The sequence below is a fragment of the Rhopilema esculentum genome, chromosome 8, assembly GCF_057945365.1.
Source record: "Rhopilema esculentum isolate cy_ngs chromosome 8, ASM5794536v1, whole genome shotgun sequence".
Lineage (NCBI taxonomy): Eukaryota > Metazoa > Cnidaria > Scyphozoa > Rhizostomeae > Rhizostomatidae > Rhopilema > Rhopilema esculentum.
The window spans coordinates 6,358,491-6,375,788 of NC_142822.1; the positions used below are offsets into that span (position 1 = coordinate 6,358,491).

The 17,298-nt window shown below is 34.4% G+C and overlaps 3 protein-coding genes across 3 annotated transcripts; 2 read left to right on the forward strand and 1 right to left on the reverse strand.

Moving 5' to 3' along the window:
• Positions 1 to 9: 9 nt before the first annotated feature.
• Positions 10 to 5,455, forward strand: LOC135694413 (glutathione S-transferase P). The gene is made up of 4 exons (XM_065213155.2): positions 10 to 354; positions 559 to 606; positions 1,025 to 1,111; positions 2,024 to 5,455. The coding sequence occupies exons 1-4, from the start codon at positions 42 to 44 to the stop codon at positions 2,410 to 2,412; spliced, it is 837 nt and encodes a 278-aa protein (XP_065069227.2). The 5' UTR covers positions 10 to 41; the 3' UTR covers positions 2,413 to 5,455.
• On the reverse strand, positions 3,450 to 12,464 carry LOC135694410 (hydroxysteroid dehydrogenase-like protein 2). Its single transcript, XM_065213151.2, has 9 exons — positions 12,315 to 12,464; positions 9,319 to 9,482; positions 8,917 to 9,085; positions 8,068 to 8,112; positions 7,430 to 7,533; positions 6,349 to 6,450; positions 5,847 to 6,044; positions 5,198 to 5,458; positions 3,450 to 3,809 (listed from the first exon to the last, which is right to left on the reverse strand). The coding sequence occupies exons 1-9, from the start codon at positions 12,329 to 12,331 to the stop codon at positions 3,613 to 3,615; spliced, it is 1,257 nt and encodes a 418-aa protein (XP_065069223.1). The 5' UTR covers positions 12,332 to 12,464; the 3' UTR covers positions 3,450 to 3,612.
• Positions 12,465 to 12,475: 11 nt separating this feature from the next.
• Positions 12,476 to 16,391, forward strand: LOC135694414 (trafficking protein particle complex subunit 5). The gene is made up of 8 exons (XM_065213156.2): positions 12,476 to 12,602; positions 13,138 to 13,210; positions 13,499 to 13,587; positions 13,850 to 13,976; positions 14,347 to 14,404; positions 14,932 to 14,991; positions 15,475 to 15,539; positions 15,789 to 16,391. Exons 2-8 carry the CDS (start codon positions 13,157 to 13,159, stop codon positions 15,885 to 15,887), a joined length of 552 nt encoding a protein of 183 aa, XP_065069228.1. The 5' UTR covers positions 12,476 to 12,602; positions 13,138 to 13,156; the 3' UTR covers positions 15,888 to 16,391.
• Positions 16,392 to 17,298: the final 907 nt, after the last annotated feature.

Sequence of the window (17,298 nt, forward strand, 5' to 3'; positions counted from 1 at the left end):
AGTGACCAAATCTCGTTTCCAAGCTTTACACACGTGGAAAAATGGCGCCGCCTGTTGCCGAGAACGTTCTTGTTGCATTAATCTGTGTTACCGTCGCTATCATATACAGTGGAAAGACAGAATTTGCATTGCAGAAAATTAGTGAAATAATTCACAGAAAGCCAGGCTGTAACCCAATACCGTCTGTTGAAAATGTCACCCTTCATTACTTTGCAGGTAGGGGGCGGGGTGAAGCTATTCGAATGTTGATGGCCAATGCGGAAGTACTATGGTCAGAGACTAAATTTACAAAAGAATCGTGGCCAGAAGCAAAAGAAGCTGGAGTTAGTAATGGGATATATACGTTTGGACAAGGTGCAAGCAATCATTTAATTAAAACACATCTTTATCCAGATCCTTGAGATTTTTTTTACAGACCTTTATAACTCCAGTCCCATTCCATTCCTATTTATGTTGTAGAGATCTAGTCGTTAGCAACGTCGTTTCTTTCTCCCTTTACAAGTAGATCGTCTTTAAATTTTAAACAGTTTTTTCAATTCCCTGTCTTTTATGTTTTAGTGCCTGCAGTGACAACAAGTGGGGGACATCATCTTGTTCAGTCAATAGGTAAATATCAACGCATAGATTTCAAAAAATTGAGCCATAATATTTGGCACCTGCAATTCTAATTTATGAAGTTTATAGTGCTGAATTTTCAAGGCATTCATGACATGACTTTATTGCTAATTGCATTGCTAGTTTTTTTGCTTTTGCCTGGAATTTTTTAAAACAACACATAATTTGAGCAGCAGCATTTGCATTTGCTTTTTGAAAGATGAATTTTTAAAAGTCTTGATATATGAAAAGTTCTGTTATCCAGATCGAGTTAAAGGACCAGATATATATTTTGACTTCTAATAGATTCATCAATATTAATTGCTTAAATTATCCATTTAAATATTTGAATTATGCACCAATCCCTGGTGACACCATACCAATGTTTTATTTGCTCTGTGATTATAGACAGTGATTTCTCTCCCAAAAGCAATTCTTCACTACCTGGGTCGCTCAGTTGGCTATGATTGTGACTGTGCAGATTTACACTGGTGTGAGCAAATTGCACTTGGCCTTGGTAAGATCAGATAAATTCTAAAAGATCTTAAACCACTCTTTGGTTTGATAAATTTTTAATATTAATCAGGACTTGATCTTTTGAGGTTTTGTTTACTATCAGGCTGTGGTTTTCTTCTGGCTGGTACAAAACGTAGAAAGTGAGGAGAAGACATTTTAAGCAACTTACCCAATTACAATCCTTAAGACTCTTAACAGGCTTGATTGTTTGCATTCCACATTTAAAAGAATTTCAAGAAACTTCTCACAAACCTTTCAATTGAACAGGAAAATTCAGTCAAGCACTTCCCTATTAAGGTTTCATGCAGACATGTTTTCATATCAATGACTTTACACTGAGATGGTGGCTACTGCTAAGCCCGATTGAATTCTGATTTACCCCTTATCTTTTTTTCTGACAAATTGTACTTCAGCAATAATAATAAATTGTATTTTTTGATTTGCTAAGACATGGAGCAAATCTATTTGGAATAAAAAAGTAGCACTCAGTCCTACTATTTCTATTGAGTCTTGATCTTTAATCTCTACCAATTTTGTTTGAGAAGATCAATGTGTTATTTAAGCCAATCAGCTTTGAAATATTTGCACAAATGATAAAAAATTCCCACCTGAAACAAATCTAAAGTTATTTAATGAAAATATCTGGCAGTGAAAAGGCTCATTTGCTGGCAAATGCATGATCTGTAACTTAATACTTTCAAGGGTCAATCAATTGAAATGTACATGGCTACCTTGAGTGTTTAAAAATTATACTACCACATAATAGAAAAGTGAGCATCTGTTTCTTTCATGTTGGAGACCATATGACCAGGTCAAATAAGTATACAAATATGTCTAATATACCAAGAAGCTTAAATTACAAAGTATTGAAAGAAATCATTCATTGTAATAAATGGACCAATTAATCTTTCAGAGGACATTACACAGAGGTTGTCAAAATTGGTTTATAATAAGGATGATTTCAGAGTTGAGAAGATTGATGAATATCTGGACACAACACTACCCACCTGGCTTACCTTTTTTGAAAAGATTGCTCCAGTTCTTGATGAAAGTGGAAAGGAACTGACATTTGCAAGTGAAAGATTGACATGGGTGGATTTTCTTGTTTTCAATATGATTGAGAAAAATTATGCCTTTGAGAATGCAGTTAGTGGAGCTAGAGGTAAATCTGTGAATGTACTGGAAAAGTTTCCAAAGCTGAAAAGATTCTACGAAGAGTTTCAAAACAGACCAAAACTTCATGCCTATTTGAACAACAAGGAAAGACCACCATTTAAGTTGCCCTTCCCTATCATCAATTAAAAACAAGGTTCTTAAAAGCTTCTGGTTCACTTAAACATATTTGTTTTCTCTTTTACTGCATTCTATGCACTAAGTAGAAGTGGTGGGGTTGGGATTTTCGGAAACCTATCTGAAAAATGTTGTTAAACATATTTTTTTGTTTTGAAAATATTGATAAATTAAAAAAAACTTGAAAAATCATGGTACTTGTCCCACCTTTCAGGAGACCTGATTTCTGCTGCTAAGAAGTATGTACCGGCTGAAGTTTCCAAAAGTTTCTATTCCAAAAAAAGCTTTGTCACATAAACTACAATGATGTTACGTTTTTGAATACAAAACAGAAAGGGTAAAATCACTGGTCCTTTTCACCCTAACATAAGCAGCTATTTTATTTGCAATGTCACCATTTGAGGCATTTCACTCTGCTTTTAATACGGGAAGGTCCTTTTCTGACAATATTATATTGAAAGAAATGTGAATTGACCAACCAAATAACAATACTTAGACAGCTGTTATTATAAAGTGTCCATCTAACAAAAAACTGAGATAAAAAGGCTGCTCTAGAAATCTTACACCACATTTGCGGTAGTCTGTGTGATCCTGTCAACCTTTAAATAAATCTATGTTTAACAAAAAATAGTTTGTGTAAATTAACCTGTTCTTGCTTCTTAAAAAGGTCCATATCATGAAATGTATATGCATTTGTGAATTGTATCTTCTCGTACAAACGAATTTTTCTCATGAACATAATATGAAGCAACTCAACAGATGTTTTCAGTTTCCTTAGTATTTTTTCTCTGCAGCATGGTTAATGACTTAATAATATTTACTTGGATTAGCTTTGAATCAACTAAATCCATTTATCACCAACACAAAACTGTTATGACCACAGTGAGGGTTAAATTTTTGCAGGGGCTTCACTTAGGAAAAAATGTCTGATATACATAAACTCTGACATATGCAGAAAGTTTCTAAATTTGAGAAATTTAACATTAAAGTTATCCAACTGAACTAATTTTTGAAAAAATTGAGAATGTTTTGCAAACAGAATTAAAAAGTTTAATTGTTCTTCTTTGCTTTCTGAAAAATTTTATACATTTTAATGCATGAATTATAAATTCAAAATTATTTTTGTGAAACAAGACTGTCATTATAACTCTTTGTTTGAGCATTTTGAAAAGCGTCAACTCTTGTAGCTTTCTTCACACAATGTTAAAACTGTTACAGCTTTGACTTAAACTTCTTCATTAGCTTTTCCAGTTTCATTGCCATCATCATGTCACCTCCAATTTTCAGTTTTCCTCCCATAAAAGCTTGGGCAGGGTTCAATTCTCCATTAAACATTTTAATAAAGTCTTCAGTTTTCAATTCCATTGTCACATTTGCCCCTTCTGGTGCACCTCCTTCACCAACAGACCCTGAAGATGTAACATAAAAGACATATTATTTGAACCATGTTAATATAATTGTAATTTTAAAGTCTAAACTATCTAGCATAGAGCTTAAACTGTTAAAGATTACAGTTGTTTTATGCATTTTAAAAACAAGACCAGATTACAGGCGATTGATAGGTAATGAGCCTGTGTTTATGTGGATATTTTCTGCTAGTTTGTAACTGAATTCCCACATTTAGATATAGAGATATTTCATTACCATCTTGATTAAAACACTCCTGAGCATGATTATCTATGAAATCATCACTTAAGACACTTAATTGCACTAAAACTAAAAACATAATTATGTATCATTGAGGCTTAGCATGGTGGATACCGTAAATCCTCCAATTAATGCCAGGGCGTTTATTTAGTTTTTTACTTTTGATGGGGGCGTTTATTAGAAGGAGGCGTTTATTTCAAAAATTAAAAAATCTCTTTCATCATGTTAAACAGAAGTACTTTCATCATATTAAACACAAATAACAGATAACAATTAAACACAAATAACAATCATCCTCGTCTTCATCTTCCTTGAGGAGATTGAACGGCTGATTTGCATCTTCAATATCTGAATCTGCTGGCTCCATAATGAATGGGTTGACATCTAGCTCCTTGTCATGGAGCAACAAAGTTTTATCTCTTAAAAGAAAGGGCTCCCTCAGTGGAGCACAGTTGATTTTCCTTAAAACAATGGATCTTACGGTCTTCACTGCCATCTGTCTTCAAATTAACTTCGCACCCTTGGAATGCCTCAATGAAAAGATCTTTTTTTATCATTTGCCAAGCTTGTAAAATACATTGAACAACAATGCTCTTTGGTGCTGGCTTCATGTTTCCTGCTTCAGTATACTGGTGTATGCGATGTGCTAACCACTCTTCATACATCTCTGCAATATACCCTTTAAAGGGTTTGTTCCAATATACATACATCAGGGATCTGAATGTATTTTGTGCAGCCACCTGGAACCAATGCACTTTTGACTTTCATTCCCTTTAAAGTGCATTTGACTTATTCTGTTAGATGAGCTTTAAATGTATCCCATACATGAAGTCTCTTATGAAAAAAACAACCCAACAACCTCTTTACACCACTGTATCGTAAGTTGTTCGCTAATCCAACCATTTGGTGATGATGTTACAACGCAATCCGAACTCCTTATTCAATGCAGCAGACTCTCTTTGGGAAGGGGAGTTTATTAGAGGTAGGCGTTTAAAAGAGGGAAGCGTTTATTTCATATTTACGACTAATTAAGGGGAGGGCTGTTTATTGGAGGGAGGGTTTAAAAGAAGGGGGCGTTCATTGGAGGATTTATAGTATCTTATTTAGATTTTACAAGTTTCACAACCTGCTTCCAAAAAAACAACTATACCTGAGCCATTCTTTAAATCCAAGTACCATTCTGCTTCTTTGTCTCCTTTTAGCTTGAACTGGAATACACCATTCACACTTTGAACCAAATCATCACTTACAAGACCTTTAATCTTCTCAAAAACATACCCGACTTGGTCACCACTACTAGAATCAGCTGAACTTTCTGGCCTTCCTTGCCTTTTCTTCATATCTTTCATAAACTCTTCTTTTTGTTCTGTACTCGCATCATCAAGGAAGAAGTCAGGAAGCAGTTCAGCTTCTTTAAAAGAAATAGATAAACTGTTTTTTCAAGTCCTTAATGACCATTTATTAATGCAGACCCCTTCATGAGATTCCTGTGATTCAGTGCCTAGAGTTTTCAGCCAACATTCTAATTTTGATTTCAAGCCATCCATATACTAAAAAACAGATAACTTATATAAAGTTTCCTCTACTGATACTGTGCAATATATAATAGTTAAAAGGGAAATAGTCTCAAAATCATTCATACCCACCATTTAATGATGGGTTCAGGTATGAAATATAGAATCAACTATTAGAATATTAAACATCAAAGTAACATAGTAAAGCTACAACCCATTCTAAAGGTATTTACATAGCCATCATATCTCAAAACCTTTCCAAGAATAGACTAGAAATCAACATACTTGGATCATAAGCATAACAGTCCAGATCAGTAACTCCAACCCCCCTCAAAACTTCATCATCAAGCAAAAATCCACCAGTTCTTGACTTGCTGTCACTTGTCAATATAACATAAGCAGCATCAGACATGATTTCTGGTTTCCTTGACTGTATCAGTGCTTCCTTGCCTCCAAGCATTTCCATTGCTGCAGTTGCTACAGCTGCGAAGCAAATTATTCCATTTTTATGGCGAGTAATTCACAAAAAGAATTTTTATAATCAGTCAGTCAGGCAAGATAATAAACAAATTACACTCAATTTTATCGACCTTTTGTGTTTTTCCTTGGCAAATGGGTAAATAGCAAAATGTGAATATTTCACATCAAATTTCTATCAGTGAATCTCTTCTGGCCAGTGCATTTACACCTCAAACTTTTTTATTCAGAATATGCTCATAAGCAATTGTATTTTATTCTCTTACAACAAGTTTTTTACGTATCACATTATTATCACTTATCTTCTCACCTGTACGTGGCCATAATGCATTGACAGCAATACCATCTGGTTTGAACTCTTCAGCCATTCCAAGGACACACATAGACATACCATATTTAGCCATTGTATATGCTAAAAGGATAGAATATATCATGATCTTCTTCTGAGGACATCATCAAAATACCTTTTTTGTCAAAAAACCAAGCTCAAAAATTGAAAGTTTAGAATACAAGTTCAGTATCCTACAAAGAAGTACAATCATAATAAATTCAAAAATGTATAAAAAGAGTGAAAGCATATATCCTTGAAAGCCTAAGTGCAAATAGTGATGTCTCCCATGTGTTATAGTTTCAATAGATCCACCTACTTCACCAATGCAAAAAGATTTGAATGACAGAAACATTATTTGTGTTCTTAACATGGTATTAATACTAAAATTTTTGTTTAACTTGTTAAATATTATTTATAAAAAGTATGAATATACACTTAAGATGGGAAATATTTTGATTCTTAAATTTTCAAAATGCTTAAAGTGCCTGTGACATGATTTTCGTACTTTTGGGTTTTTATATCTATTCTTATGTAAAAAGGCCTGTTATTTTCATTTCTGGGGTTAGTTTTTACGTTTCGTGAGAAATGAAGGAGTTATTGGCGATCTTCTACGCCAAAATTCGCCATCTTGGTTTTCAGAATGAGTAGGCAGTGACGTCACGAGAGGGACCCAATCGCCTCCTCCTTCGAGTTTTTGTATCGTAGTCAATGAGGGAAAACTAACAGGTCCGAGATGAGCGATATTTCCAGAGAAAGTAGTGGCAGCGAGGATGAGATTTTTAAAGGTAGCGCTTGCATTATTACAATAACGAGTTCCTCCGATGACGTCACAAGAGAACGGCGAATGACGATAAAGCGACTTGGCTAGGCCGCACTATTTTGCTTAATTTCAATATCAAAACGCTTTTATTTAAAAAAAAGTTCAGATCTACTATAAGAGCAGTGCAATGCTTCAATTAAGAGAATAAAAAAAATCATGTCACAGGCACTTTAAGTAGAGCGGATGACTATACTGAAATGAAAATGCTGCAGGAACTATCAAATTGTAGTTATTACATACCTACATGAGATTTGAACCACATTGGATTCAAATTCAAAGGTGGTGATATATTCAAAATGTGTGGGTTTTTTCCTTTCTTCAGATATGGTAGGCATGCCTGTGAACTACCAAAATATAATGCATCTTATTGTGCTATAATATCCAACATTGTCCACAAGTTCTTGGAAAATCATTTTAACATAATGATGCTTTGAGAAATAACATTGCTAAAAATCATGATGAAAACTCAAATTTTCAGATGCTTAATTCAATTTAGCCTCTGCCTACCAAATTTGATTTAAAAGTTATATATTATATATATTTAGAAATCAATTTTTGAAAACATCATTAATTTGATTGACAGCAAAACCTGTTACTTTAACATTATGTTAAAAGATACATGATTCTTAAGTTTTTATAGGTAAAATATGTAATATAAGAACTGATAAACTGATAATCTGTGTTCAGCCTTATCCAATGTCTCTTATACTCCTGCATTGTGGGTTTGCCTACTAGACCATACAAATGAAAGGAAAATGGGCGATAAAGAGAATAGATTCAACTTCATCGTTAAGGAGTAGACTGTGAGTTAAATCTTTAAAATCTAATTAGCATGAAAATCAAAGATAATATTCAGTAAAGTGAAGGTCAAAAATTACCATAGGTATGTTCCTCTTGCATTTATACTATTCATTAAATCATATCTAAAACAGATGAATAATATATCATTAGAGCATTAAAATTTGGATAAAATTTCCAGGGCTCAACTAATATTTAATGGAGGAGCTATGATGTGGTATTCAGGTTGAATAAACTAAAAATGTGAAGATAGGTATCACATAAGAAAATTTCTAAAAATCAATACCTTGTGACAAAGTCAATGAAAGTACTTTTTGAAAGGCACTTTTTTATGAGGCTATCCTGATCATAAACAATTTGTCAGTTACAATGTTTCCTTTGCTCAAAATTTTGCTTGTGAAAATATTCTGTAGACATTATCTTGAGCAAACATATTTGTCATCTATAAGCAAATATTGAGTTTAGTTGTTGGGTAGCCATCTAAAACAATGCATTTTTGCCTTCACTATTCAAAGCAGAGGGGTGTAATGTACCTGAAGTCAAAATGCTGTTTGAAAGCAATCCAGTGTTATGTTATTGGAATGAATACAATGTCAAGTAATCAGTTTGAGATGAATATGGTATTGTGTAATTGGGGCTGTAATGTCTTTACAGGTATCATCCTTTCTGATTTTTAGACATTGCATAAAAAATCAGATAGAATGTTTATACAATAGACACAGTAAAATATACATGACAAAAATTTGCATTATGAAAACATATACAATCTCTCACCTTTCTGACCTTTATTTACAGGTATCTCTAATCAAACGTCAAAGTATTTTCTGTCTTCAGAAAGTACAATAAAAATATCCTTTGTTTGCACAAGTTGGAACTTGAAAAAGAGATGCTCAGGGTAAAATTATAGGTAAAAAAAACTTTGAGCAAACCTTTTCATTGGGGTTTGTAGAGTGCCTGTTAAACTAATTGCACTTGCATTGTTGACAAGAATATCAATGCCTCCAAATTTTTTTACACCTTCTTCAACAGCTTTCAGTACAGATTCTTCCTCTCTGATATCAACAACACAAGGAAGGCAACTTCCTCCTGCTTCTTCAACTGCAAAGAAATTGCAATATTATACATGTTTTTGGGGTAACTGATTGATCTGACAGTACAGTCATGCATATAATTAACATTTTTGTTCTTTTCTGTTTTATATTTGGCTATTTTAGGTAACTGGCTAATATTTGATGGCAATTTTATTAGTATGACAACCAATAAGACTGCAATTACTTAAACATTTGAAGGGCATCAAAATGTTCTGTACTCTTTGATTGGAATTCACTTACTCTCTTTTGCTGCAGTATAAATTGTACCAGGCAGTTTTGGGTGAGGTTCAGCTGTTTTTGCAGCAATAATTATGTTTGCACCATCTCTTGCCAACTTCACAGCTATTGCCTTGCCAATACCACGACTTGCTCCACTTATAAAAGCTGTTCTGCCAGCAAGTTTTCTGAAAGAAAAGTTTTATTTACTGAAAATGAAGATCAGATGAGTGTCAAATTATATCTATAAAATGTAGTGATCAATAAGAAATAAATAAACATTATTTTCTGCAGAAAAAAACGTCTGTAAAAAACTTATGAAATATGTATTGGGAGGCAAGAGGGACGAATGCCCCTAAAATGTCAAAAAATCTTTCTGAAAAAGGAGTTTTTCTGGTGTTCGAAATGGCGTGGACCACCTTTTTCCCCTCACCCAACTTGCCTTTACACTCTGGCTACACTACAGAAAATTATATATAATAATGTTGCAGCCACATTATCTGAGAGCAATTCAAAAAGCTTCAAAACTAAAATGGAGGGCTGGGGGAGGATTCTTTACCTTTTTGAAAAAATGTAGAAATGTTTTAAGAAAATCTTAACTTTTTTGGAAAATCACAATATTGTAACAATATTGAAAAAAGCAAACGTTTTAGAATATAAAGTAAACAGTAACAAATAAAAGGAATTGTAATATCAGTCCAAGCTGAGGTACAAGTTGAATTTAAGCTTTTTGCCTAACACTCTTCAGAGTATAAAACATCAGAACAATGATTAAAAGCTCTATGATATATATATTCCCAGTTGTAGATCGAAATAGGCCAATCAGAAACCGAGCACATGACTGTTGAGGTTGCCCAATCAATGCCGCTTGCCTAATTAAAATGTTACCAGGAGTCCTTGTCTGCTGTCTGTTTAAACAATGGCCACTTTTCCTTGTTGATCTAGATAGATTCCAAAACTGCTAGATTGAGCAATGATCGGGCTCTACCATTAACCCCCAACATGTGGCCATTACAGCTTTTTGCACAATCTGGGTTTTCCAATAAATGCTGTCTGATAGCTGAATCATATGTTTTAGTTTTCAGTTTTGATCTGCAAGACCAAGAAGGATGTTTTCTTTGGGGGAGAGTTTTGTTTCTAATGCTGGAAAGGAAATGTTTTTTATTCTATCCCCCAATTCCCAATCTTTGGGTTGTGCATCATACGTAACAAGAATCACACTGACACTATACTTTTTTGGATGGTGGAAACGCAATCCTTTTGAATGGATGGAGGCCAGTCTGGATTTCATGGAATTTTTTGACAAGATCTCGGGAGTGCACAAGCTGTTATCCGGGAGTGCAAGAGTGCATTTGTGATATGTGTGCACATTTGAGGGTGCATCAAATTTCTCAGTGATTCTTGAGTGTGTGCATAACTTCCCGGCACTTATCCTGTTTACAAAAATTTTACATCTCAGGGAAATTCATAATTGAGAGTTGAACTATGCTTACCTACCACTACCATCGCTACCATTATCCTAATTCCTAAAGGTTTGCAAAGTAAAGAGATAATTTAAAAAATAACTTTTAAAAAGGCCAAAAACAAGATCATCCTATAAGACCATAATGAGGATGATCTAAAACAGGGTCACTGAGAGGGGGACAAGGAGACTATTTGTCTAACAGCCTCAATATCTAGGGAACCTCATAAAGAAAGGAATTCCATTTTAAGAATGGAATTAATCCATTTAAAGCCTAATTATAGGAATCCGTTTATACAATGGAAATAATAGTAAAAAATGATAATGAAACAATTGAAAGAAATATATATATTGAAACAATTGCAAGAAAATGACTACAAAGAATATGGAACAAAATGTTCCTAAAAGACAAAAGACAGATTGATTTTGAAAGAATTTTTCCGTGATTCCGTGATTAAACTTTTCTGGGTAAGAAAAAAGACGTCATTCAATCATTAAACAGAACAGACAGCATTGTTACTTAGGTAGGTTAAGTCTTTGCTAGCTTGCAGATGTTGGTGTTGCAATAAATAAGTACATGCAAGTTGCCCCAGTAGGCGGGGAAATTTTTCGAAATTTTATGATTCAAGTTCGTGGGAAAATGTCTCATTGGAGCAATTTTTTCTACCTTTGCAATACAACCTTATTCTTAGAGTTAATATCCGCAGGTAGAGCACTATTCTCGTCATTCGTGCATGCAACCCTGAAACATTGTAATGTGGAGTTTGGTTCTCATTGGTTTCAGTTTGCCATTTAACAGTTAAAATATTAAAGTGCCAAGGAATGAAGAGGATCAAATTGAAATGAAAATAAAAACTATCAAATATACCATCGACTATCATGGATTTTTTAATTGATGCCACCACCAAGCAGTGTCAGCTCCAGCCTGGCATAAGTGGGGGGGGGGGACAAAAGGTGTGTCAGGGACAACGCCCTTTTGGACCACGCCTTTTCCCCCTGTTTGAAACATTTTCTTCTGGAGGAAACACCTGTTGTCTCCCAAGAAATGTCATTTACATGTGACGATCTAGATAACGTACATACCCCCCCCCCCCCCCTGAAGTTTTCTCATCAGGTTTGCAAGAATCTCAAGGACCAACTTTCTGAAAATGTGGGGGGGCCTGGTCCCCCTCATTCCCCCCGTGGCTCTGCCACTGCCGCCAAGTTTGCTGAGTAAACACCAAAAATGTCAAATCTGTCAATGGGATTTCCGTAACTGTATCCATTACTCCTTCTTTTTCTAAAAAACTTTACAAACGTTAGCAAAATCTTGCTCAGACAAAGTTATAGATTTTCTTCGTATATCTTCCAACCGGTGGGCTAAGCAGCTCTGACGGGGGGCTGTAGCCCCCTTCTCCCCTCTCTGGCGCCACCACTGGTGCAGCCGGTTATTCTACAAAAATTTCTCGGGAGTGCAGTGCAGCTGCCATGGAATCCATACTGGCTTTTTTCAAAGCCATTTTCTCAAAAATGGCAAAATTGACCATAGCTGAAAAAATATCGCAAAAAGTGCACTCACCCTGTATTCATTGCCATTCTGATAATTTTTCTGCAGACAGGAGACAACAGCACAAGAACAGAAAAGTTTTTTATTCTGATGCACAGGTCAGTTTCTAGGGATGGACTTTACCCTCCACAAGGGTGCAGCCTCTTAATGGTGAAGCTAGGATATTATCAAAGGTGGAAACTTAGTTAAGGAAAATCATTTTTACAGCAAGAAGGAGGAAACTAGGAAGGCAAGAACAGTGCATAATATTCCATCCAATCCAACATGCATTGTAATTGAATTTTAATTATAATTCACAAGGTAAGTAAGATTTTTAATCTTTACATGTTTATTCAAGCAACTTCTCCCTACCTTTCAATTATTTGATTAATAATACCTTCCAATAACATAATATGTTTATTTCATAACATGTTTCATACCAGTATGATCTTGGTAGGGACCTGAGTAGGATTGTAAAGAGCCAACAGATATTGTCATTGGTGGGTGTGCTTGCTTTGTGTTAATTTGTAAACGAGGTTGACAGGGCATTTTAGAGTCAGTCTTGTGCTACTAAAAAATATTAGAATGCGCATTTGCACAGCTGAAAGTTTATTTTTAGACACCCAATCAACCATAAAAAATTACAAATTTGGCAGAGTCTAATTTGACTAAGAAACAATTTGAAAATCAATCTATTTTACATGGAGTTTTACATTGTACTTGATGAGGTGGCTGTGATAACCAGTTCTACTTTCAATAATTTCACAGTTATTGTAGAGCCACCTTTAATGCCAAAGATTTTGATTAAAGACAACACATTTTCCAACCAATCTTTTATTGAGTCTATTCTTTTTAGAATTTATGCCGTTTGAAGAATGTCTTCCAAATTAAACATCCTTGACAGACCATTGAGCAAAGGAAGGTCTGAGGTGTGTTTTCAACCTTCAGTTTATCCACTGCACTCTTAACATACATTTTAAATGTTTTATGCTATCAGATCATCTAGGTAGTTTTTGCTCATTTCCAAATATTGCATCTTTTGTGCCATCTTGAGAATCATCATAATGACCATGAACCATTGACAAAATCATCTTCTTGAAGAGCACATTCTAAATCTTTTAGGTAGTTAGTATGTAGAGATGAATATGTATTTACTTTACCAGATACTTACCTAAGACCGTTCTCTAACCATTGACTCTTAACACAATATTTTGCAGATAAATATTACCTCCTTTGCCTTGCTGTTCTCTGAAATTGTGCAGTATTGCCAAGGAAGAGTACTAACAGTGACAGAGCTTCAAGATAAGTGAGTTCATGCATCATATTTTAGTAAATTTTAATTCCTTTAACAATGAAGATCTTTCTGATAATGTTGCTAGAGGAAATGCCTATTTAAAAGTTGTTTTCCCTTCTATATCTTTACCCATCTTATACATCTGGATCTACATCTACACAGGACCAAATATTTATTCAATCCAGAGGTTTGAGTTGCAATGCAATACTTTAACAAACAAGGGACTTTGTTTGCATCAGAACCAGAGAATGTACACCCTGTTTTACTCCAACAGACTTTCTGAGTTTGGCCACCATGTTGGACAAAGAATAGCTGATGTTCATGTTCAAAGGGAGAGGGGATTTAAAAGGGAGATCAAAATACAAAAGATGCTGTTATTTATTCATTCAAACATTTGGAAGGTAATTTTCTTTTGGTATTTCCTTCTTTGTTGACTGACAACATCAGTTTCAGCATTTTATTTTTTGTAAGTTAATAAATCTATCCCTTCAATGAAAATTAACTTCTTCATTCAGATTCAAATTTTCAAAACCTTTCTGCTTTTTGAATTCAAGAAAACTTCAAATTGTTAAAGGATAAATGTAATTGTACTGTTCAGTTTTTGAATTGCCATTTAAAATAAAAAAGATTTTCAGATTACAATTCTCCTAAGCTACATTTTTTCTCAATTGACTAATGAGACTGATCATGGTATTTTGGGCTCTCAGAAATTTGAATTGTAATAGTTGTAATTTAACAACCATCATCAACAAATGCATATGTTCTTTTCAGTCTCTCTTTGGAAAAGAGGCAGATAAACTGGAACATGCAAATGATGATGAAGCAACTTGTATCTTTTCATATTTGTTGATGATCTTTTGTTGACTCAGGCTTCTAATTGGCTGCTTGATAGCATTTCTATTTGTATTTGTTTCTGCCTAGCATCCAATGATAGTTTTAAGGCCTCTGAGAAGCAATGCTTATCAAGCAGTGTCCTGGTCCTTCCACTCAATGTGTCCTTACCCCGTGCCTCCTGCACCTGGAATTGGAGAGAGCTGATAAGGCCCCTCTTTCTGAGTAGAAGTTTGGTCATGGCAGAGACTCAGTCCCCAGACCCTTGGATCTGTAGCCTGCAACCCTAACCACCTTGCATAGCAGATGTTTGTCAACTACAATTGACTTCAGGTTTTGACAAATTATTACATTTATTTACAAAGAAATTAGCTGTGATACAGGATTAGATTTTGCTATTGGAATTAAGCTGTATCCAAGGAAATAATTGTATGAAATGTCTGATAACAAAGAGCAATTTTAAATAGTATTGGTTGAATAAATTGGCAAGTTTTATATGTTTTGATTCTTCTTAATACACACTAGATTACATAATTGAGAAGGAACCTTTAGTCAACAAATTCATTTCAGTACCAAAGGACAAGGGTAATGCCAACTTATTGTACTTTTACAAATATGCAGTTTGTGAAGACTCAAAAGCAGAACTGTGCTAGGGATGGTTCTTTTTTTATTTCTATTCATTGTTATATTCCTTAGCAAGGTGTTAGATAGATCAGACCACATGTGAGATTTTGCCTTTTGCATTGCTGCAAATTCTGAGATTTAAGGTGTCAGCAGCAAGTGGGAGATAATAAGATTTTAGTGGAATATATTTTTTATTTTGCCAATAAGCAACAAGAATTTTTTGATGTTGTTGAAGAGAGATCAGCGGGAGGTTGAGCCATTAAATATGCATCTAAATGTGACAGAGTGCAAGTTTTTCAACCTGATCATTTTATGTTGTCCTGTAGGCAATATGCTATTTTGTCAAAACCTTACTACAGAACAATGTGACCTGAAAGTTGTAAATGATTCACTTTGTATGCTAGAAACCTCTCAAACTTACATTAATTGTACCTAATTCTGCAGGAAGCCTCAACTGTGCAGCATTTGTGGCTGGAATAATTGAATCTATTCTTTGTGGTGCTGGTTTTGTGAGTATTGAAAGATTCCAAACCTTATTTATTAACAATGTTTATTTATTAACCTGATTGTCATCATCATGATCATCTTGAAAATGAGTTATCAATTATCGGGTCATAAGCATGATCAATTTTTGCTCAGCATATACTAATTTATGATCTCATCCTTGGCTGCAGATTATGATCTATATTTCTTGATGCAAACTTATATGGCTACAATATGTATACCTTCTTCTTAGTTCTAAATTTCTGTCTTTTTAGCAAGCCAAGGTATCTGTTCACTGGCATAAAGGGACAACCTTTCTTATCAAGTTTGATGATTCAGTTATCGCAAGAGAAAAGGCAATGGACAGCAAATAGTTTGATAGCTCACTGATTTATCTATCCTCACTTTGATAACTCACTGGTCAAACATCACTGATCTTTCCAAACATATAATGGAACAAATAGAATTAGTTATCTTATTTTCCCAGCAATTTTGGGGAAAGGTAAGATTTCTTAGACACTTGAGTTTGTGTTTGACTAAATGAGCCAAAACTGGAACGTTTGTTTGTATTTTTATCACAAAACTTTTGAGTGTATAAAGCAGGACTAGGATGCTATTGTAATTTCGGCTTATAAATTTAAGTCTGTTTAGTTTTCTAATGGATTGATGCTTCTATTTAGTTTCAGAAAATTTGTAGTACTTTCTTGCTCAAGTAGGCCTTAACCCAAGAAATTTTAATGCAAAAATCCTTGGACAAGAGAATGTTGAAAACAATTAGGTGAGGCACAGCCAGAATAATTTTAATAAGTTGAATTATGTTATATCTATGAAAATTTATATTTCATTTTATCTTGAAATATAGGCTAGATTTTGATCAACTGCTGGTTTTGATCTCTGTGTCAACTTCTCTTTTTTTAAAAAGTTTTCCCAAATGAAAGTAAAGTGCTGCAACCCAAATGAAAAGCTATCATCCATTTTTTCAATAACAAGAATTGGATCAAAGACCTTTTAACTTTCAAGAATTGGACCTTTTAAAATATGAGTTAAAGGGTTATTAGAAATAAAATTCCAAATTCTGTAGGATAAAGGTAAGGAAAATATTGTTCCTAATTTGCTTTATGCCTGGTCCCAGGGCGGGGGGGGGGGGGGACATTTGACTAGGAAAATGACAGGCGTATGTGTGCATAAACCTTTTTGCACCCTGACCCTGTCCTATAAAAAACTTTCAGAAGCATACCTTGTAACTGTGCCAAAAGTATGATACCCAATGCCAAAATTTACTCAATATTTCACATATTTTTTTTTAGATTTTCTTAATTTTGATACCCTGTTCTAGAATTTGGATGTAATTCATCATACTGTGTCAAATAATTTTTATCAGAAAAGGATAACCAGTCCTATGTTACATCATCTTAAGTGCTGTAGGGGAGTTTTTAACTTAACTGAACTTACCGTGACAAAGGCAGAAGTCCTCTTGCATCTATTCACCATAACCCTTTATACACTTTGCTAGTTTACCTAGGTTGAGGCTAGTGTAAAACTGATACAAGGTTGGAACGGACGCTTTTTCTGTTCCAAGTGATGGCCATGATTTGATGAAAAGGGGCATAAGTGTTATGCTACTTTGTGCAATGTGGACCCTGTTATGCTACTTTGTGCAATTCCTAATACTTTTGTCTAGGGGTCAGTAAAGGCCAAACAGTGGGGTCCAAGGGCCAGGCAACTTAGAGCTGTATGGACACTATTGTGAGCCTATTTACGATTAAAATTTTGATCAAGTTTTAA